The sequence below is a fragment of the Juglans microcarpa x Juglans regia genome, chromosome 5D (genome assembly GCF_004785595.1).
Source record: "Juglans microcarpa x Juglans regia isolate MS1-56 chromosome 5D, Jm3101_v1.0, whole genome shotgun sequence".
NCBI lineage: Eukaryota > Viridiplantae > Streptophyta > Magnoliopsida > Fagales > Juglandaceae > Juglans > Juglans microcarpa x Juglans regia.
This window is the reverse complement of record NC_054602.1, coordinates 3,210,521-3,234,903: the sequence shown is the minus strand read 5'-3', so window position 1 is coordinate 3,234,903 and position 24,383 is coordinate 3,210,521. Positions and strand designations below refer to the sequence as shown.

General features: G+C 33.4%; 2 protein-coding genes across 2 annotated transcripts; both read right to left on the bottom strand.

The window, feature by feature from the left end:
• Nucleotides 1-5,938: 5,938 nt before the first annotated feature.
• On the bottom strand, nt 5,939-10,288 carry LOC121265315 (calcium-dependent protein kinase 32-like). The gene is made up of 8 exons (XM_041168897.1): nt 9,376-10,288; nt 8,566-8,689; nt 8,319-8,462; nt 8,019-8,171; nt 7,762-7,877; nt 7,473-7,640; nt 6,921-7,154; nt 5,939-6,433 (listed from the first exon to the last, which is right to left on the bottom strand). The coding sequence occupies exons 1-8, from the start codon at nt 9,883-9,885 to the stop codon at nt 6,287-6,289; spliced, it is 1,596 nt and encodes a 531-aa protein (XP_041024831.1). The 5' UTR covers nt 9,886-10,288; the 3' UTR covers nt 5,939-6,286.
• An 11,042-nt stretch (nt 10,289-21,330) lies between these two features.
• Nucleotides 21,331-23,871, bottom strand: LOC121266233 (remorin 4.1-like). The gene is made up of 2 exons (XM_041170003.1): nt 22,896-23,871; nt 21,331-21,930 (listed from the first exon to the last, which is right to left on the bottom strand). The coding sequence occupies exons 1-2, from the start codon at nt 23,547-23,549 to the stop codon at nt 21,739-21,741; spliced, it is 846 nt and encodes a 281-aa protein (XP_041025937.1). The 5' UTR covers nt 23,550-23,871; the 3' UTR covers nt 21,331-21,738.
• Between the last annotated feature and the right edge of the window lie 512 nt (nt 23,872-24,383).

Here is a 24,383-nt window from a genome sequence, read left to right as displayed (position 1 = left end):
CATTTTAAATTTTAATAGTAATGCCATTTACAATTTTCTACTATTACTAACTAACTATATTAATTATTACTTACTACTTGTTACATAATTAAAAAAAAAATAACTTCACTAGATGTTTAGTATTACTTAATACATATTAAAAAAAAAACAAATTGTCTTAAGCATAGCAAAATGCAAATAAAAAATATAACATAATTAAATGACAACAAATTGGATAGTTGCTACTTGCTATTTCAACTTCAAGCCGTCAACCTTCAATCTTCAATACTTGTCACGTTTGATTGTGTGCCCAACTCTATATACAAACATTAATAAATATTAATAATAAGAATAAAACATTAAATGTTAGTGAATTTGGTATATAAAAAATACTAAAATTAAATTACAATGAAAACAAAGAAAATATTACTTGATTCTACTATGAAGCTCTCCACATTATCCATAGCCTCTCGGATATCAATGGTTGTTTCCGGATATCTTAACCAATTTTGAGTACAAATCAGTGCCTCAACGGTTCTCGGAGTCAATGAACTCCGAAAAGGGTCAAGCACACGACCTTCCATACTAAATGTTGACTCGGATGCAACCGTGGAAACAGGCATAGCCAATAAGTCTCGTGCAATCCTCGCGATTATAGGATAGTTAGCCTCATTAATTTTCCACCAAGTCAACAAGTCAAACGATGTGGAGAGTGCCTCACAACCATCTGATAAATATCGATCTACTTCTGTTTTGGCAATATTAGATCCCATGGAGGAAGATGCTTTATACCACTCGTAAAACCATTTGATTTCACGCTTGCCATCACCATCATTCATGGTTCTAGATGTCGGAGGGGGCACATGTTCTTGGGTACTCGTGGTGGAGCTGAATTCCGCATACAAATCTTTCAATACCTTTTTCACACTCGACACCAACTCCTCAGCACGAAACTCATCATGAACTTTCCTCAAGTGGAAAGTAAGAAGTCCTAACTTGCTTCGTAGATCAAGCACAACTGCAATTAACATGAACAAGTCCAGCCTATCTAATGACCCCCAAATACTTATCATACTTTGTTCTCATATTTGTGGTCATACTTCTCAAGCAACTATTAGGACTCTCGCTCAACTCCATCAACTCATTTTGGAGATCACAAATCTCCAAAAATCTGGTGTTGGCTGTCACATATAAAGACCCATAAAATCTATTAGTGGCATCATAAAACATATCCAAAAATTTAACAAAAACCCTCACTGTCTCCCACTTCCTAGCTTTAGGAGGCCCCATGTGCCCAGACCCAGGGCCATCATCAAAGTAAGAGAGGTAATTATAATCCTCACTCTCCATCCGCCTGAAAGTCTTCTCAAACTTCTTAACTGCCTCCAACATCATATAAGTTGAGTTCCATCGTGTCTGTACATCAATATACAACATTTTCTTATAATCAATTTTTTCTTTTTCTGCACATCTCTTAAACTTGTCTAATCTTGCGGGAGATGAACGCACATATCTAATTGCATTTCTAACCATTGTGATGGCGTCATTACATTCCTTCAAACCCTCATTAATAAGATTCAATATATGAGCATAACATCTCATGTGCATATACTTACCCCCCAACAAATTCCCACTCAAAAACTGTTTTAAATATGAAATTGCAGTATCATTTGAATTTGCATTATCAACTGTCATAGTAAATATTCTATCAATGCCCCAATCATACAAGCATGACTCAACATATCTCTCAATAGTTTCCCCTCGATGATTAGGGATTAAACAAAAGTTAATGATTTTTTTATGCAATTTCCAATCATTATCAATGAAGTGTGCAGTTAGACACATATAATTCAAATTCTGTATTGATGTCCATGTATCGGTCATTAACGAAATCCTCATGCCACCATTTTTTAACACTTTTTTAAGTTTTCTCTTTTCACTTTCATACAATTTCATACAATCTCTTACCACTGTGACACGACATGGCACTTTAAACCGAGGTTCAAAAGACCAACACACTTTCTTAAATTTCTGTCCTTCAACAACTCTAAATGGTAACTCATCGACAATAACCATCTCTGCAATCACCAACCTCACAACATCTTCACTATATTTGTGGGTTACAAGACTCCTTAACATACTATCACTCTCTCCAACCCTCTCCTCAGGTGTTGCCTCACCTGTTAATATTTTTTGGTACCTATCCAAAGGCCCACGTTTATGAGGATTTTTAGGACATGAATGCAAATGGTTTTGTATTGTTGAAGTCTCATTTCTCTTTGAGTGGCAAGCATACGTCTTACCACAATAATTACATTTAGCCTTTAGATCATCTATAGCACAACCCTCCACCTTCGTAAAATGGTCTCAAACAATAGATGGATCTTTCCCTTTTCGTTTCTTAGGTAATGGACTAGTAGAACTAGTAGGGGCACTGGGGGTTTTGATGACTGGGTCTCCCTCACATCATCCCCCAAGTTAATGGTTGGTGTTGATGCATCAACATCAATCAGAGACAACAAAGAATCCATCTAATTATAAAATAAAACATAAATGTTACACGTTAATACTTAATACATTATCACGTACATTATAAAACATAGCAAACATCACGTACTTAATACGTTATCATGTACATTATCACAACAGCTAGTTTGCAACATAGCAAACATCACAAGTCTAAGACTCTAATCTAAGTTTAGTTCACTCATCACATTTCATGCTTTAAATTCATTGATTCAAAGACTGGTAATAAAATAAAATTTCTAAACACAGCCCACAAGTCTATCACAGACACACGCACACAAATTATCACACTGTAAGCATTTCGGGCCTTCGACATAAGCTCATTTCGGCATTGCTCCATTACACACGACACAATGTCAGTCACAAACTACAATATTTTTACTAAGCAAGGCAAAAACATAGACTAAAGATTCGGTATTTCATCTTCCTCCCAAAAAATTCCTCAAGAAATTAACAATAACAACTAAGCAAGGTAAAAACAGAGACTAAAGATTTGGTATTTTTACTTACAGTGGGATGTGGGCTGTGTGGGTCGTCGGCGACGAGAGAGGAGACAAGGCTGTGGGTTGTCGGCGACGAGAGAGGAGAGAGGGATCGATGGGAGAGGGAGAGGGAGAAGGAGTCTTGGACTGGGAGAGGGAGAAGGAGAGGGAGAGAGAGTCTGGGACTGGGAGGCTGGGAGCGGCTCACGAAGAAGGAAGAACGAAATGATGAAGGAGAAACAGCCGGGGGGGGGGGGGGGTGGTTTCTAACCCTACCCAAAAACGACGTCGTTTTGTTTACACCAAACGGCTCATAGGTTTAAGAACAAAACCACGCCGTTTCATGTGAAACGGCGTCGTTTTGTATAAGAAATATATTTAAAATATATATATGACGTCGGTCAGTTCTTCGGTTCAGACCGAGTCTATACCGCAGACCTAACCGGCCGACATCGATTTTGTTAATTTGCTACCATCGGCTGACCGGTTCTTTGCCGGTTTCAGCTGGTTCCTGAATCCGGTGGTTGGTCTGCGTCGGCGACGGTTGATCCGGCCGTTTTGTATACAGCCCTACTAGCTACCTTAAAGTTAAAATAATAATATTATATTATATATTTTTTTTTTGCAAATACAATTTATATATTTCCTAGATTTTCATACTTTGTAGAAATAATGTGTCTACTCTATCAATATTCGCAATCAGTAGAATAAATAATGTGCATGCCATGCATGTTTTACCATTCAAAGAGAGAGGGAAGTGATGAAATAATAAAATATTGCTTTCCATTATGAATAGTAGCTAGTCATGTTTGGAGAGGACTTAAGATTTACTGTAGCTCAAGTCTTAAGTTTTGGACCATTGGCTAGTCTAATGTTGAGGCTTTTTCTCACATCTAGCTAAAGTTTAAACTTGTATTGACATTTGACTAGTCCATTACCAATGCTCTAACGCGTGCACGGTCAACGATGAGGCAAGGGTGACTTTGTTCAGTAGATCTGCATGCACGCAGGAATGAATACATATAACTTGTTTTTATTGATGAAAGGTTTATAGTTTGAGTAATGATATATACAATATTTTTTACAATATGTGATATAAAATAATGATATTTTTGTAAAGTAGTGTTATTTTTATATGATATTTTATAATAATACTCTTCATTTTAAAATATGATTGTGAAATTATTTTAAAACATGATTGTGAAAAATATTGTGTGTTAATTTTTTTTTTTTTTTTTTTTTTTGTGTATAGTTTATGCAGACTGAAAATAAGCTACGTACGTACGTAATCGGCAATCATTTTTAGTGCCATTTTAAAATCACTTGTTAAACATTAATGGGATCTGATACTTCGGAATTTTGCAATGCATATGTTGAGCCTAGACCGCTCGATTTTCAGTTTTTTTTTTTTTTTTTTTTTTTTTTTTTTTTTTTTTTTTTTTTTTTTTTTTTTTTTTAAGTTTTATCGTCGGACGGACGTCGATCGTTAAAATATTGTGGCCGGGTACGTGTCACATGCGTGTGTGGATAAGGACGAAAGATTATTAATTTATGAGTGGGGTGCCGCCCCACTCTGGTACGCCCAGCCTTTTTTTGTTTTTTTTTTTTTTTAATACATTTAAATATTTTTAAAAAATAAAAAAATATATCAATACACTTAAAATTATTTTTTTAATCATTAAATAAAAAAAATAAGAATAAAAAATTTATCAAGCGATCAAATAGAACGGTATAAATGGAAGGGCAAAGTAGTATTTTCTTTAATTTATATATCGTGGCCTACTATGCCAATAAACAGACTAAGGTTGTGTTTGGATAGACAATTAGATGAGATGTAATGAGATATTTTAAATAGTAATTGAATAAAATATTGTTAAATATAATTTTTTAATATTATTTTTATTTTAAAATTTAAAAAATTAAATTATTTATTATATTTTTATATAAAAATTTAAAAAAATTATAATGATTAAATGAGATAAAGAGATTTGTATACCCAAATCCAGCCTTAATTTGTGGGTTCAATCTATCATCAAATTAAATGCCTTAATTATTGTGATGATATTTTTACATAACTACGTTAATTAATAATATTAATAAGAAGAACTGCTTCCTTCTTGACAGCTTCAAATTAATTGTACAAGATATTGCAATTTGCTCGTGATTGTCTGCGTGGGATTGCAATAATACACACAGTGACTGACACACTTCGTACAGTCTCTACCATAATTTATTTCAAAGCCATACCAGCCATACGCATGTTGAAAGGGCGAGCTCAACAATACTTGACAGTGAAAGCAACCACGATAGAGTGGAAATATATATATATATATATATATATATATATATATATATATATACTCTTTCGCCGAGTATAAAACTTTTTTTCATGCATTCTAAAACTACAAATATTATTTATTTATTTATTTATTATTTGGTGTCTTATTAAAAAATAATAAAAGAACAATAACTGAAAAAAAAAAAAAAAAAAAAACAGGTTGATTAAACAACTCTACGTAAGTGGTCAAGTAAGTTTGATCCATCCAGCTCTGTTTGGAAGGCAAAAGTAGGCTTGGCTGAATACCTTATGCTTGCCTTCGTTAGCCTTTCCGTTGCTATTAGATTTGGACTAAATCGTGTAGGGATCCCCTGAAACTAGCTAAAAAAAGTGGGCTTGGGCTGACCATAATTATCAATCTAAGCCCAACTCTGGCCCAGTCATATCATACCTCTTGTAAACTCATGAGTAAAGAAAAAGAAACCCCACTAGCAACAGGTTGCGAAATTTGTTTGACTTGGCTGCCATTTCAAAATTTCCTGTTTGCATTTTAGTAAAACTGGGGCAACATTTACAATAGTAATCCAGTTGATATGAAGTGGTGGGAAACGCATGAAACACGCCTATATTGCTTTCAGGCTATATGGCAATAAACATATCCACACGAAAGTCATGGTACCAACAAACTTCACCTAACAAATGCCAGATGATGACTTTGTAAGGATGGAAGTCTTAGCATATTTACAGCCACAAATAACGACTCCAGTCTCCAACCTTCTTCACCCACTCCTTTCCCCCAGCAACTCCCATAACAATCAAAATGAAACATATTCCAATATATTAGGGCATCCACAGCCCTAGGTCCATGCCCCTACTTATCCCCCACCCCCCCCCCAAAAAAAAGGGTCTCAAAAAAGAAAATGAACAAAAAAATAATTGTGAAAAAAAGATAAGAAAAATAATTTTCTCTATTCTTCTGGCATGCATCCTCCCAGGAGTAATTTGTCATGACTTATCTACTCTAAATTTCTACCTTCAATGACCCATCCTTCATCAATTTCAAACTGAGATTGTTGAACCGCTCTCGTGAATATTGCCGTGATGCTTTCCTCCAATCTGTGCCTGCCTTCATCATTGTGGCAAATTCCTCGTAACTTATACGTCCGTCCTGCAAGTTTATGCAACAGGATTAAGGGTGAATTTTAAGCATGAAACAATAGAATATAGGACCCAGTCTCATGAAAGAGCATAGAGTCACAGGCCTTTCAAAAAGAAAACGCCGTGGAGAACGCATCATTGGTTTAGCTATTTAAGTATTCCAATGTTACCACCAGCAAAGATGCTCATGTATGCAGATATTTACGAACGTAATATGCCTAAAAGACATTTTTGGTGTAGGTCCAACATTGCCCACTTCTCACACATCATCTGATTCTGTTTCATAGGCATTTGTTTAGGTCTGAAGTGTTTTTACCACCGATAAATATTCAGTGAAAGCCTACAAACCTAAATCGCATCTCATTGCCATCCAAGTATATGTATGCTTGAGATTGAAAAATACGGAAGCGGATGTGCTACTTCGCATAAAACAAAAAGACAAAATAAGCAAGTATAAATGACTAATATAAAAGCAATTGTTAAGAAATTTGACAAACCTTGTCTGTGTCCACATCACGCATAATGGCATTAATGACTTCTTCACTGCTTGTCTCAATTTCATCAGCTAAGGCATCTCTTAGCTCCTCAATTTCTATATATCCACTTTCGTTTTGATCAAAGAATTCAAAGGCTTTGCGAAGGTGCCCATCATCATTGCCCATCTTTCTTAAGTGAACAGAGATAGCTACAAATTCCCCATAGTCAAGATATCCATCCTTATCTACATCACCCTGCAAAAAAGAACCTCTGATTACTCCCAAGACCATGAGCTGCACAAAGCTTTGGAATGACTTAATGGCAAACATTATTGTCACCATTAAAAAACATGTTCCAAAAAAACAGGTTTTTGGACAAAATATATGTTCAGTGCAACTTAAGCGCAGGTCATGTTACTCATTTTTGCATTTAGTTTGACACATTTTATTTACAAATTAAAAGGCGCCTTGAATATGATGAAAATATTTGTATCACAAACATTTAAAGCAAAATCATGTTTCCATGTCAAGCCTCAACATGGTGAAAAGATTTTAAATGCACGTATTACTTACTGCTTCCATTAGAATTTGCAGATCTGTATCAGGTATCTGATGGCCAAGTTTGTGCAACCCCACTCTTAGCTCGTCTATGTTAATTTTGCCTCTATTGCCAGTATCTAGCACCTTGAATCCCTCCTTTATGCCGGCAACTTCCTCTACAGACAAATGCTCGGCGATTACCTGTGAATAAAAAAATGAATTAATATTCAGCTTAACACCTGTCAAGATCAACAAGCATATAAAGTTTTAACTTATAGAAAATGGAAGGCATGCGAATTTTTCTTGGACAGAAGTATTTTACCTTGAGAGCTCTTTTCTTGAGCTTATTCATTAATGAAAATTGCTTGAGCCTTGCCCTCACAGTTTCACCCAAAGAAACATTTGGAGCTCTCTTTGCATTCTGTAACCAAGGATGATCTGCATTTGATGAAGGATTAAAAACAAGAGTTTGTTATATTCCAATTCCACACTTCTTTTTTTTAAGTTTTAAAATACATAATCAATTTGCTTGGCAACAGGAATTCCATACATTAGCTATTGATTAGAACTAAACATTACCTAGCACTGCCTGAGCAGTAAGCCGCCGCTGTGGGTCAGGATTAAGCATCTTCTTCACAAGGTCTTTTGCATTATCAGAAACTTTAGGCCAAGGATCCCTTTTAAAATCTACAACAGACCGTATAATTGCTTGTGCTACTCCTTGTTCAGTTTCTGCATGCAAAGAGAACAAATTTAAGTATACATACATCTCATACCAAGTTAAACATAATTTAATACAAAACAGTTTTCAATTACAGTTTGGGTAAAATTTTCACAAAAGCGAACAGGGGTTATTCTTTCGTTCATAACAAGACTAACCTGCCCAAAATGGTGGGAAACCACAGAGCAGGATGTAAAGGATTACTCCAGCACTCCAAACATCTACTTCTGGACCATAATTTCGTTTGAGCACCTCTGGAGCCATGTAGTAAGGACTTCCAACTATCTCAGTAAATCTCTCACCTGCAGAAATAGTCAATTCGGCTTATGTACATGGAAGGACACCATCGATTGATGAGACTCAGAACAAGATCATGACATGTGGCAGCTATTAAAATAAAATTACCAGGTTTAAAGAATACTGAAAGCCCAAAATCGATTGCCTTCAAAGGTGCTGTTTCCTTCATGTTAGCAAACAGAAAGTTCTCAGGTTTGAGATCCCTATGCATCACACCATGCTTGTGGCACATCTGCAACACCATGAAGCAAAAGCACATTTCAAACCCCTTCTACCAAGAAAAAGGGTTGGGGGGTAAAAACACAAATGAAAACTATCACTCAAAATTTTCTGAGTCTATAAAATAACACTAGGATAAAAGAGAAGTCCATTACATAATAGTGAAATCTGGTGGCTATTACAGAAAGAGTCCATATATTTTTTATGATCCTTTCTTTTTATGAGCACATAAAGAGTTTAATGGAATGCAATTAAGATATCCTAGGAAAGAATAATGTAAAGTCTGAACAAATTGACCATAAGCCCAGTCACTAAACTAGTTTAGTAGAAAATGTTTCAAGTTCTTCAATACAGCACATTAAATTGTTTACTTATTGGAAAACTAGGAGATACGGTTACCCACAACATAAGAGAGGATTAATTGCTTTGGTTTTGCTGCTTACATTGCATTTCCTTTGATTTCCAATCTATTTAACATACGAAGGGGAAAAAACACAATTTTATCAGGTAGTTTCTTCCAAGTGCTTTAGAGTGATTACCCAATTTGAGTAAAAAGCACTATAATCTCAGGCAGACTTCAATAAAGCCTGGATTTATTTATATTAACTGAGTTCTCTAGTAATCTATACTCAACACCGATATGTATTCAATATATAAAAATCGCAAAATTCAACAATCCTAACTCATCAATGTACAAACCTGAACAACTTCCACAACGGTCTTGGTTACCGCGGCAGCAGCGCGCTCCGTGTAATGACCCCTGGAGACGATCCGATCGAAGAGCTCGCCGCCCTCACAAAGCTCCATGACGAGGTGCACCGCATTGTCGTCCTCATAGGTGTCCTTCAAGCTGACGATATTGGGGTGCTTGGGCAAGTTCTTCATGATCTCAACCTCTCTCCTCACGTCTTCGATGTCCACCGCCGTCCTCAGCTTCTTCTTCGATATCGATTTGCAAGCGAACGTCTCGCTGGTGAACCTGTCGGTGCAGAGGTAGGTGATTCCGAACTCGCCGCGGCCCAGCTCGCGGCCCAGATCGTACTGTTGCTTGATCTCGCGGCCGGTAGGCTCCTTCAAGACCGAGAGCTTGTGACTCCCACCATTGGCTTGGTGGTGGCTCGCGCCATAGTCGGTCGCGAACGGGTTTGGCGTCTTCTTATTCTTCTTGATGTCATCAGCGACCGTTGGCGTTACGCAACAATTACCCATGAAGTGATTTCTATGGTTTTTCTATGCTTCGGCAAAATGAGTCTGAGAATTTGAAGGAAATAAAAGCCAAATCCAATAAAAATCTGATCTTCCTGTGATGGAATTGAGATTGGTCTCCGGAAAAGTTCTGGGTTTCCGGGAAAGAAATTGAGAGGATTTGCAGGGAGGGGGAAGATATTGGTGAGTGTGTTAAGGAGCGAAATGCCCACAAGTAGATCAGGAAATGAGGGGAGATTTTAAGGAATGGGGAGGGGAGAAGTGGGCGGGGGAGAAGTGGATTGAGGGGGGCAATTGTGGCGTGTGAGAGAGATGATGAAGGTGAAGGAAGGTCAAACCTCTTTTCCCAGCGACTTCCCTCCCTCCTAGGCTCCTAACCCCTCTCCACTTCTCTCTCTCAGAGAGAGAAAGAAATGAGAAGGCTCTTCTGTTTGTTTTCCCAAAATATCCAAAACAATATTCAAAAGTGATTTTTTTCTAATAATCATTATAAAAGATATATTCTATTTGTACACAATTTCCTACTAAAATTTCCTGATTTTTCTGTGAGTCTTGATAATTTTTAAGAGTTCGTTTGTTTTTATATATAAAAAAATTATAAGAAATGAGTCGATATTAAAATTAAAAATTGAATTGTTATAATATATTTTTTTAATATTAATTTTATTTTGAGATATATAAAAATTAAATTATTTATTTTATTTTATATAAAAATTTAAAATAATTATAATAATAAAATAAAATAAATTGTGAAAAAAAAGAGGCGCCTAAGTGACTATATATGAATAACTTTCATCTCCTTTATTTTCCTTTATTGTTTTTACTATGAATGCAACGTTAGCATTCGAGTAATGCTAGGTGCTAAACTGTTTCCCCGATCTACGGTGCAAGATGACTTGGCATGCACATTAAAATTTGCCACATCAGCAATCTGCTTAAAAAAAGATCTTGAATTTTCGTCACACACATATATATATATATATATATATATATATTATATATCATCTCAGCACTAGCCCCAATTCTTTATACTTTTTAACGGCTTCATGTTTATAATTATATGATTTTATGTATTCTAACATCCTATTGTAGTTTGGAGTTAATAAGGAATGATGTCATAAAGTCTTAACAGTCTAATTTTGAAATTATAGTAAAAATTAAGCAAAACATTAACTATAAAACATTCTAGAAACTATTACAGTATTATTCGATATTTTCTATAACCACACTTTCATATTTCTCCTCCCAAATTTAAGAAATAAATTAAAGAAGACTAGGCTCAATTTAAATGACGAAAGTGTTTCATCTCATTGTTAATATTATTTAAATTAATAGACCTACATAGATTAGAAATTTCACATTGTAAAATTGCCTAATATAAAGTTTGGATAATATTTGTAAGGTTAAATAAATGTGATCAATAAAGTGACATAACTAGGCCAACACATCTCTTGAAATCTATGATTTTGGTCAGTTCATGAGTATAAAGTGGTACGGACCCAATTCATGTATAGAGATCCATTGAGGACCCATGTAATTTCATTGTTTTACGATAGGCAAAACTGAAATTATAGAAGTTATATATATAAAGTTATGGTCCCCACTCCAATTTACTTTTTACTTTACACATCCTATCATTGTGAGTTTTTACCAAAAATGTGAATTTTAAACGTGGAAGATCATACCGCTACCCTCTTTTATCCAATGGCTACAGGTACGCATTTTTATTATGTTTTCTAACTTTTTAACTTTCATCTAAAACTATCTTATCTCATCTCATCCCAATATTCAAATCATACCTAATTTAGTGAATCAAACTCGACATCAATGTTTATAACTTTCACACCATTTCATCATTGCATGATCACCATCCTCATCATCACTCCCACTTGTCTACAACTTTATAGAAATTGTTTCTACAGTTAATTATTTCCTGTCTTTCTAATTTAACATTAGAAGGGGATTCCAGATTTGTATGATAGATCTGGCAATTAAGTTAACACATTATGATGCTTAGAGATATATATAAACCACAAAATAATTTCCTCTACAATTATATACTTTTCTACAACAATTAGAAAAAAATGTACATGGTTGGGACATGCTAGAGAGAGAGAGAGAGAGAGAGAAGGGTGAACAGTAAAATCAAAACACACTATATATGATTAGGGTTGGGTCAATATATATTGAACATTGTAAATTAATTTATTTAACCAGTTATAAATAGTATGTATTATTTATTGAGAAGTAATATAACTACAAAAAGATCTTATAAAAATAAATTCACAAATTGACATGATTTCATATAATACATTAGATCTATTTTATAATAAAAATATATTTATAATCTAACGTATCACATCAAGTTACGTCAATTTATAAGTTTATTTTTATAAAAATTTATTATAACTAAAACTCTTCTTTCTTAAGTATTTATCTTTCTCTTTACTCTAGATGATAGAATTCAAACAATATCTCAATGAGATTTGAATCCGTTGTCACATGTTATGTGAATGTGATAATTAAATGTTAAAAAATGATAAACACATAATATTTTATATAATAATATTTTAAAAAGAGGGATATTTTTATAAAATATCTTATCAAACTAACGTCATTTTATAAAAATATTTTTATTTTATAATATATATTGTAAAAAATATTGTGTAAAATATTGTGTTTATCATTACTCTTAAACGTAATTGGCTTAACTTGGTATACAATAGACCTTCTAGAAGCCGGCCAGAACACGTAGTAGTATTGGGGTTGAGTAAAGCGAAATTTGGTAATTTATTGGAATAGAAATTATCGACGAAAAGAATTAAACGAGTTTCGATCTCTCGGTTTCCCAACCGAATCCATACCCATCAAGGTACGTGGAAATATACATATAGCGTAAAGCTTACTTCAGTCACTCATGAATGAACAATTAATGTCGCCCTTCCAATCATTACACGCATCAAAGTTATATTTTCAGAGGATCGATCGAGCATCCTCCCTAAATTTTTGACACGTAATCAAGAGCTACTTCTATTTAGATGTAGAAATAATTTTATTTCATCTTATCTGATTATTATAATTTTTTAAAATTATTATATAAAATATAATAAATAATATTTTTTTAAATTTAAAATAATAATAATATTAAAAAAATAATATTTTTTTAATTTATCTAAAATATTTCATCTCATTTTACTATTCAAACGAACCTGAAAGAAATATCTGATTTTTTTTTTTCAAAATTGTTATTTTCTAAATTTTAAAAGGGTATTGTCGGATCAACAATAGATTAATAGGAAAGCAGCCTCTAAATGGTCGCACACGTAGTTTTTTTTTTTTTTTTTTTTTTTTTTTTTTTTTTTTTTTTTAATGTGTTTAAAGATGGACAGTCAAGGTCGACAATTAATTTGGACTTCCCAAACGGAAAACAACGTTGGAGATCTCACCGGTTTAAGCTTACGGTGTGGTTCAGATACACGCTTTGCCTTTCAAAGCAAGCACTCTATCTAGACCCTCCATTCACGTAAGTGCTTTTTGATGTTACCGTTAAAAGAAATAAACTTACTTTAAAGCACACCTTTTTTTTTTTTTTTTTTTTTGGTTGAGCATTTTACGTATACTAGGAAATCAAAATAAAAAATTAAACGTGCCTGTAAATTAAGTGAGAGGTGACAGGATGGTAAGAAAAAGTAGGAAAAAGCAGAGGGAGTGAAGGATACTACTGCAAGTGCTGTATAAATAGTGACATAATAATGCCCAAAAAGAAGTGGCCTGATCGGTGCGCGGTTGAATTATGGTTGGGTTATAAAGCAACAAGCAAGCATGCATGGATGGATGGTTGGTTGGATCCTACAAATTAAAGGCAGGCAGGCATGCATGAATCCTACAAAAAAGTGATGTTTTAGAAGCCAAGGAACGGTCGATGAAAATTGTCTTACGTTTATTGATTAGAGGATAATATATAATATTTATCAAATTAATTTTAGATGATGATCTACAGCCTTTTATATCTCAATTCTCAAAGGTATTGATGAGAGAAGATCCGGGTATGTGATATTCATGATCGTCATCTTCTGGTACATGTTTTTCGAGTCTTTCAAGGCGGACTATATTATTTGTTAATTTGTTAAACATCCTTAGGTGGACGGCAAAGAACTGTGCATATAATAAACAAAGCACCAAGACGTGCTCACGATGGAGTAGTTAGCATTAATGGCATCTCTCTCTCTCTCTCTCTCTCTCTCTCTCTCTCTATATATATATATATACACATATTATACGTAATGTAAGTCAATTGACGTTATGAACTTGTTCAATATGAAGCTAGCCTGGCACATGATGAGTACTACTGCGTGCCAATGGGTTTCTTTTTTATGTTTATATAGCTTATAATTAATTCGATAGAATTCGTCAGGTGAAGTTGACCAAAGAAAGTAAATTAGAAGCAATATTATTTAGAAAAAATAGGACGACCGGGCCGATTGATGTGGCTAACTAGGCCGCTTACGTAGATTCTTCTTTATATATGGAATTGACAAGTAAACTGGGTCGTGGGAGTACTACTATATAATATATAGTAAGTGCATGCATAGTTCGAGAAAAGGCTACAAGTTTAAGCGGACAAATTAACAGCTGCATGCATGCATGCATGACGACGCGCGTAGATCAGTATGATCGTGAGATCAGGAGTGGCCAAAAAAATCAATGCGGAATAATAAAAAGAAAGTTATAAATAAAATCTTTAGTTTTTAATTGGCCGGATGATCAAAATGAAGGATCGATGCAGCAGCTAGCTATGGAATATTGGCCTTTTAAAGCAAGTATATATTCACAAGTACTACTGATTTAACAGAAAATACGACCCACTTGTACGAAAATCATGCATGCTTGAGCTCAGAACCAAAAAAAAGTACGAAGAATATTAAGAGATGAACCGTGCATCCATCCAGCTAGCTAGCTTAATTTCTGTAAAAGTGCTACTTGTTGTAGCACAGTAAACTTTTATAATTAGATTAAAAAAAGAGAGCTGATCTTATAATAATATTCTTCGCCAAGTCAAAAAATATATGGTACTCATTTTTATATACATATATATATATTAATTATGAAGTACTAATCATAGTCCTGGAACTGGAAGGTCGGAAAGAAAGTGACAGAAAAATAGACGAAGAGCAGTCTACAAAAATTATAATATTAATTAGACGTTGGAATGGTTCCTAGCTTCGTAAGATCATGATTTAATTAATTGACTCAGTCTGTACACAAGATGGTGGTCCCACACGCCTATCTAGAACGCAAAGATGTTCGACAAGGCGGACGATATTTTCAATTCATAATTAACGCAGCTGGCTAGTATTTCTTAAAATTACAAGGTATATATAATAGATAGATATATAGATCATCCGTTGAAAACACAGGTATTTTCTTCCAATTAAAATGTCGGATCTTGGTGAGCCATGCATTTGTTTAAACGATCGAGGTATTGCATCAATTAATTGCCCATACAAAACTTTATATATATGTGATCAATATGTTGGCATCGATCGATGATGTCTTTATCATGTCTTGACTGGCACCTTTCAACATTTTACGCAATCCCAATTGGATTATTGTTTCCCAGCACTACTCTGACTTTTGAGCTTCTTCCATGTCTCGATGAGTACTTAATGAGCTCGAAGAGACTTAATATCCCCCAGGACTTAATTATGGACTACACCTCAGTCTAATAACCCAATCAATCGAAAGCTCAATCCATCTCAAATACCATCGGTTTATTTGGGTAAGAGAAGCTATCGATTTATTCGTAACAGATGAGATAGTTATCGACTAACAACAAAAAGATCATGGGCTCTAATATTTATATCATCTAAGTATGACAAAGGAACCCATCTGATTCATTAGCTAAAAATAGAGAGATTCTTTGTTGTTATTACTGACTTGGGCATCATGACTTTCCCTCCAATCCCCAAGCCACACACCTCTTTGATTGTTGGTAATCGTTAGTGAGAAGCTCATGTGAAACACGTTCTTAACATGATCCTAGCCAGACCTTGGAATGCTTGCCCACCCTAAGCATGAGCTCTTTTATACATTCTAGTTCTCGAAAGACTAGATTCTAATTGATCGTGAATTTATGAGTGGATCCAATATATGAAATATTTAATTAAATATAATAAAGTATAAAATTGGAGTTCGAACTCTAAATCTCTAATCTAATTCCATGTAAAATCATCAATTATCTCAAAATTAATAAAATGGAAAGTGCAAGCAAATGATGATCTGCGCGACTTAATACTATATTAAGGGAGATTTTTAGGATGCAAAGAAAAGAGATCACCAAGGAGAGCGAGCGAGAGCTCAAAAGTGATATCAGATGGTTATGAGAAAGGAGACCTTCTAATAAATATATATATATATATATATATATATATATATATGGAGGGTTCTTCAAGGACGCTAGCTAGGACAGCAGATCATCCAGTGGCCGGGTATTGATGATCTACGTACATTGTTTTCTTCGCAAGCTTAGGATTTTTGCATCTTCGAATTTTTAACGGAACGTCTGCATTGCGCATCAACCAGCTTGACCGGTAATTTACTCGATGCATGCAGTCTAATTCCAGGCTATAATCCAACGGGGCACGTATCAAGAATCCCTGAAGAATGAGAAAAATATATGGATTATTAAATGCAATAAGAATTTATTTAAAAATAAATCTTTATTAACTCATGGTACTATGATTAAAAATGATAAGTTCAGAACAACAAAAAAATCCTCTTAAAAACTAATTTTTAGTAATTCAGGATAGGCGGTAGTATTCAATTTCTATATATAAAATTTAATTATATAATTTTATGAAGATAATATAAATTATAAACATATATCATCTATGTCTCTTTTTCTATATATATATATATATATATATTGGAAAAATAACAAAAAAAGAATTCGCTTCCCGTTCAAACTTCAATCTAATCCACGGAATCTACCAATTGGTGGGTCTTTCAATCGACCAAGAGGGCCAGGCCCACTCCGAGGTTAATGTTGGGTCAAACACACATTGGGCCAGGTCCACTCCTAGGTTAATGTCTATATGGGTATTGCATGCGGGCCCTAGGTTTTACTTTACTCATGCTAAGGTTCCCCTCCTATTGGATCGGTGTCCTTTACGTCATCTAAAGCTGGATATATAGATGAGGTAAGATGTGAGTGAAATAAAATATTATTATAATATAAATTTTAATATTATTTTTATTTTAAAATTTGAAAAAATTAAGTTATTTTTTATATTTTATTTCGAAATTTAAGAAAGTTATAATAATTATTAATTCAGAAAAAAATAGATGGGTCTCATTTTTTGTAAGCAGTTGTGTGTATATATATACATGAGAGAGACCAATATATATTTCTGAATTCTGCTATATATAGTCATTTTTGTTTTTTTTTTTACGTACTTCACTAATATAATTGGTTAAAATAATAATTTAATATTAAAAAAAGTGATGTAACTAATTATATTAATAGAATACGTAAATAAGAGATTGTATATAAAGTTTTTGTATAATTATGAGTAGTAGGTACAAAAAAACACACATAAATATAAATCGTACTTCACGTCGAATTTACAGTAAAAGAGCTAATGATGAGAAGCACCCGCGGTTTTGTCCCATAATTCTATGCGATGATTTTGTTGGCAAATAATCAACGTGGAACAATTGAGATCAAACAAGCAATAATATTGCTTTTCCCAACGCTTTGGTGAGCGATGTAATGCTATCATCAAAAGGGAAACAAAGAAAATAGCGAATTCAGAAATGCTAAATGTCTCGAAGATGTTTTCCGAAAATGTGTCTCAAAATTTTTTTTTTTTTTTTTATTTAGTAATTAAGTAAGTATTTTTTAATGATGTTATGAATTTTTTATTTTTTTTATAAATGTTTATGATGATTAAAAAAATATATAAAATAAAAAATAAATAAATAAATAAAATACTTTTTACCTGTTCGGTGGACTTTCGGGCTACAGCACTGCTCGAATTATTCAGATAGAGTCGTCTACTCATATATATATATATATATATATGTATTTATGTATATAATAGACGGCATGCTAAAATAAAAATGAACTTTCATCTTCATGTCCATGTGAAATTAAGTGGTAAACTCCCCCACAAAGTAATTAATGACGCTACTGATCAAAGTGACGTCAATTTGGTTGAAGTTGAAAATAGGAGCTGATCAGAGAGAGAGATCAGAGAATGCAACAACCCTAAATGGGAAAAAAGAAAACGAAGAGAGACAAAAAAAAAAAAAAAGAAAAAAAAAAGAAAAAAAAAAAAAAAAAAGAGAAAAGATAAAGTTTAATTAACAGCGACATATAGCTAGCTAGACGTACGGGATATCTTTGAATATCTTGTTTCTTGGCCTTACCCTTTTCCCACTTTAATTAAGACATTGAAACCTAATTTGTAGGGTTCATTTGGCCATGCATCATTAATATTATATATATTCATCATGTGTCCCATGCATGCATTAATATTGCAATTTTCATTAATGGGACACAACTAAACCTAGATCAGTCGATCGAGTCACGTCCACTGTCCGTCCGTCCAATATTATATATATTTTTCTTTCGTGGAATATATTAAAGCTGCATATAAAAGTAGTCATGATGCATCTAATTACTGTGTTTTTATAAGAGACTTTTGGTTTTCTTCGGCTATTTTGTCGAACGGGTAAAAACAAAATGCATGCATGCTACCCGCGATCGACCTTTTTTTTTTTTTTTTTCTTTAATAATTTTATAAGTAATTAGCTAGCTAGACACTTTTGATGGCAAGCTTTCGGCGATTTATTTTGTCTTTATTTGAAGCATTATGGACCATATATTATATCTTTCCATCATTCCATGTCAATATTGGCATATTTAATTCCAGACACATTGATGCCCACTTCCTGAAATATTATATATATATATATATATATATATATATATATATACACACATACGAGTGATGGCATTATCATTTTTTCATTATCGTCTCATCATTTCATGATTATGTGTCATTAGATAATTATATATTAATTGTGAACCTCTCATTAATAATACTACTCATAATTCTTTTTATATTATTCTCTCATCATTTATTGATGTGGTATTAGATTATAAATAAAATTTTCGTATATATATATATATTGAATTTAATTTCAGACACAACAAGAAAATTATTTATTTATGGTCAGATATTTTCTATCAAAATAAATCAATTTTTATCGTAAATAATTATTATCATCATAAATAATCCTTCATAATTTTTTTTTTTTTTTCATATAGTGAGAGTTGGTGATCCCTCCAATACTTTGGATTTGAAATAATATAATATAGTAATAAAAATCTCGATCAGGTGATGAAAAGCAAGATTTTGATTCCGCCGTTATTTACGGAATGCAATAAGGAATTTTTTTATTAAACATTATTCCTATCCACTACAAAATGATGCATGCATTCCTGCTTAATGAATTATATATGTTCCTAACTTCCTCCATCCGATTGTTAAAAGTGATTTCACATCATTTCAAATCAATTATTGATAGAATCAGACTTATTATTATTTTAACTTCTAAAAAAAATTAAATTTATCTTAATCTATTTCATATATTTAAATATATATATTAATTTGTTTATATTTAAATACATCTCAATAAAATTTATAAAATATTATTATTTATAAATCAATTTAGACCATTTAATATCAACTCAACATCTAAAGGAAAGCTCGTATAGCTACTATGCTAATTTCATCCACTAAGAATATAAGTTTAATCACGAATAAAGATATACTTACAATTCTTTTATAATTATTTTATTACTCATTTCAATTCAATTAATATATATTGAGGTTTTAGTTTACTAGCCGTACATCAGCATTAAATAAGCTTGAATGCTATAATTTTAGCTCGGCGTGATCTTCCTCACTTCTGTTGTATCCAAACAACAATATATAAGAGAAAATATATTTATAATTGTGAATTATATAATTATTATGTTATCGTTTTAAAAAAATAAATAAAATATGTGATTCATATGAAAAAAATTAATTTTTTAATAATAGACATCACTATTTTTTAAAACAATTACATAATATTTACGCACTTCACGATTGTATATAAAATTACGACCAAGACGTTGTATTCTCTCCCATCCAATGTGGAGAGATTGGTCTTGAATTCAATAGTCAACGTACTGATCAGCAAGCCAGGGTGACAATATGTGACACAACTCGTAAATCCAATATGAATACGACATGAAATTAGCAGGTTTGGATTTAATGTTAACGGATTCAGATCAAAATAGGTTGACCCGTTAAGACACGATTTATAAATGGGTTAATAACTGGTCAACTTGCTTAATACGAAATCAACCCGTTTTGATCCGTTTAGAATTTATTTCAAAATTAAAATTTTATTATTGTTAAATTGCAATATTGATATTTCTTAGTATGTTTATGTTTTTATTGTTTTTATTATTGGGATTGTAATTTTAGACCTATACTCGTATTTGTTATTGTATAGTTTGTAATATTGGTTTTATTATATGTTAAAATTTGAAAAATATTGATATATATTTTTTAAGATATTGTGGTTATTAATAAATATAGATTTTAACTTTTATGTATAATTATGTTAATGATCAAGTCAAATAAGTTATGCATTTTAGTTCAATACATTTACATGAAACAAATAGATTTAAATGAGTCATGTCGTGTTAACATATTTCTAATTAATTATTAAACGGGTCAAAATAAGTGACACGACATGACATGACTCGTTATCTAAATGAGTTGAGTTAGAATTTAGAAGTTTGACACGTTTATCTTAACTAGTTGAGTTCGAGTTAACCTATATAATCAAATATTATGAATTGATATGACACAAACACAATTCAAAATGCAATTTGCCATCCCTACTTATCAGTACGTATGAGGAGATCAGGAATTAGAATGAAGTACTACGAACAGTGTGCCGACTGCATGGGCCTCATTTTGTTCCAATTCTATTCGTTATGCCTGAATTTTTTGCATATCTATATGTGCATTATATAACTTTTTAAAAGCTTGGGTACGTAAGAATATATAGCAACTCCGACGACGGAAACACACATTCGATTCCTCGTTGCCGTATGTGCTTAGCAAACATACGTACAGGCCAGGATTGGAAAACATATATATGGGGGATTTGAAAACATATGGACAAATATGTATAATATATATATATATATATATATATATATATATCTTTTTTTCTAGTCTATATATATCTATATATAGGTACGTAGCGAAAGACCATTCAGACTGTAGTGGATACATCATAGATGCAAACCGGAAAGTTCTCGGGCTTAGTCTTATAAGAGACTAGCATGCATATCTATTTATATATGGCAATTAACTAAGCACCAACTATCAATATATAGCTGCCATGAAAAACAAGCAACATTACTGTACATGCAAGCTGAACATAAGGGTTTTTCACCTCCATCACTAACAAGCCCTTCCCAGAATTCTTACACGATTTCGAAACACTCAAAAAAACAAATTGAGGAAATTAAAACACCCAAGATCAGTTTATGTTTCTTTTCTTGTCGGTGCCACACCAGTACTGCCTCATCTCATATACACATATATAAGCTAGGGTACCCTAGTTCAAAAGGCAAAGGGGCCCTAATAATTGTACGTGAAGTAATATTTATCGTGTCGATGCACATATATAAAAATATTCCTTCTTCCTTTTTTTTTTTTTTTTTTTTTTTCAGTTTTTTGGTTTGTTCGGATATATAGGGAAGGGCATGCTCCGTAGGGCTCAGAAGAAGGACCGTTTAACAGGAGCTCTTCCAACAGCTCTCATTAAGTTGGCTACTTCAAGAACCCTGGCCACTTTTGTTCCTCTCCTAGCCTCAGCCGATGCCCTTCTCTCTTCTGCTTTTCTGCGTGCTTTCGCCACATCATTCTGCATCTTTTCCAGAGCTCTTGCTCTTTTTTCCTCTAGTTTCCTCTGCACAATGTGAAGATTAATGTTGATAACGTAAAGAAATTGAAGTTATGCATTGCTGCTTGAAAAAGGAAAAATGATGAACTCATCATGGTTCCAGCTAGCTAGCTTGTGGGCGCGCAGGATCTTGTTATATACATAACGTAAGGAGTCGATCGACCGACTCGAAAATGATACAAACAACAACTAAGTTCAATTATTAGATCAGGAAACAAATTCTCGAATCCCTGTAAGAAGGTGATCCATTAATTAATGCTATAAAGCTACTTGGCTCTTGGAACTTGGAAGTGCCGAATACGCTCATCGATCGAACGATTAATTTGGCTTCCAACAATAAGGAATATAAATGTTTTTCTTTTCTGTAGTGCATGCTTTAAGGTATAGAGAAATATTTGACGAAGTCAGAGGAAGCTGAGCCAACAACCTTAGAGTATCCTTTATGAGGCCATGAAACCAAGGCCGGTAAGCCGGAAGAACTCAAGGCCGGTTGTCGGAAATATTTCAAAAAATTTCTCAAGACGCATTTTTTTAAAACAGTTTGCTTTTGGGGAACAAAACTATATAAGCATTCGGCTTCAAAGAGTAGGTAGCCAAAAAAAAAAAAAATCAACCTAAAAGAGGCCTCTTATAATCATCTTATTAAAATTCCTGCGACAAACTGACTTTATTGTTAGTCATGCGGACCATCTGGCAGAGATCGGTCACTTTTGGTATAAAGTTATTACGAGGTGAAAAATATTTCAACCCAATGCTCAATGATCAGGCCGACTTGAAGATGCATGAAATTAACATGGACGATCTTTTCATCTAGTCCTAGAACGTACGCATCATGATCACCTGAAAACACTTTCATGGGGGAAAAAAAGAACAGTTTGACGAAGAAAATAAGCGTCTACTATAAACCAGAAAAAGGGCATCATTTTAGTGAACAAATCAACGTGCACAAGAGTGATATTTTACGTACGTACCTCAACTTTCTTCATCCACGATGATGCTTTTGAAACCTGCTCACCTTCCCACCCGTTAATAATCGCATCCTCCCTCTTAAACCTATTATTAATCTTTGCAACCTTTCCATTCTGCCATGCCGATATCTTCGACTCCACCTCCTCTCTCTTCACTCTCTGCACTGAAACCTCACTCTGACCACCACTAGTAGCTGCTGAAGATGCGCCAGGATGAGGCTGATCTCTTCTAGGAGACGGAACCGGGTCAAATGGGTTATTGTCTGCAACAATAGCCAATGGATTAGTCTCCTCCTCCAGCCTCTGATCTTCCTCTCCAATCCTTGCCAAATTGTTGTTCCCATTAATATTGTTTGTGCCTTCATTAATATCGTAATTGCTATTGTTATCAATAGACGACCCTGCAAGCACTAAGGCACTGAATTCCCTACTCATGCTTGTGAAGTTTTGATCAGTACTTAAATTAGCACCTTCACTTGCCATATTAGACAAAGACAATATTGATCTATCTTCCCAAGCCTCTCTTTGACGGCCACGGTTTCCCGGCGGCGGAGGGGGAGGTGGAGTCAGAGCGTGGATGTCCCGGATTTGTTCGTCTTCCCGATTGACTTGATCTCCATGGCTGGTGATCATATGATCCCTCTGAGCATTCAACATAGCAAAATCTTTTAGTAGTAGTACTGTATATGGTTACTTGTGTTCGAGATTATTGGAATATGACGGCGCGGAAGCTGAATTGGTGGAAGAGAAGTACTAAATAGCTTGAGCATATATATAGTATATATGGCAATTTCTGGTCTCAAGAGTTGAAGTAAAGTCCTAAAAAGCAAAGTTCATGGAAAAAAATCATGATGATCATAAGCAATATTGAGATCAAAATTATTTTTTTATTTTCTTATTTTTTTAGCATATCATGAAAAGAATAAACTTTAGATTTTCATTATCTTCTAATTTCTAAAAGATTATATTAGTGTCGGCCAAGAGATTTTGGGGATAGCCCGCTGATATTAATGAGGTAGTGGAGGTGGACCAGCGGCCACTTGATCAGTGCACACGCATTGTACTGTAGCAATCAACATCTAGTCGATGAACAACACGTGGCATAAATCTGCCCGCTAATGGCCCCATCAGGAAAGCTATGGATGTTGCTTCCAGGTAAGTCCTGACATATTACCATGGCCACGTGTACAGTATCCCAATTAAGATATCTATCTATATTAAGAGAAAAATATTTTAATTACAAATATATTATATAAAATAATTTTATAAATTAATATAGTTTGATGTGATTTATCAGATTATAATTTTTTTTTATTTTATAATAGATTTAACAGATCAGATAAAATCACATTAATTTATAAAATTATTTTTATATAATTTGTTTGTGAATGAAACGGTATTCATCTTTAAATTTTCGAGATGCCTACGACGTCTCACGCGATATCATGTTAATATAATAATATGCAGCATAATAATCTACTATTATCTCTT

Coding starts and splice junctions, on each gene's coding strand:
- LOC121266233 (XM_041170003.1), bottom strand. CDS start 23,549: ATGTTGAATGCTCAGAGGGATCATATGATCACCAGCCATGGAGATCAA. Junction 21,931..22,895: donor CGTGGATGAAGAAAGTTGAG/GTACGTACGTAA, acceptor CACATTGTGCAG/AGGAAACTAGAGGAAAAAAG.
- LOC121265315 (XM_041168897.1), bottom strand. CDS start 9,885: ATGGGTAATTGTTGCGTAACGCCAACGGTCGCTGATGACATCAAGAAG. Junction 7,878..8,018: donor TACTGCTCAGGCAGTGCTAG/GTAATGTTTAGT, acceptor CATCAAATGCAG/ATCATCCTTGGTTACAGAAT. Junction 7,155..7,472: donor TGCAAATTCTAATGGAAGCA/GTAAGTAATACG, acceptor TCTTTTTTGCAG/GGTGATGTAGATAAGGATGG.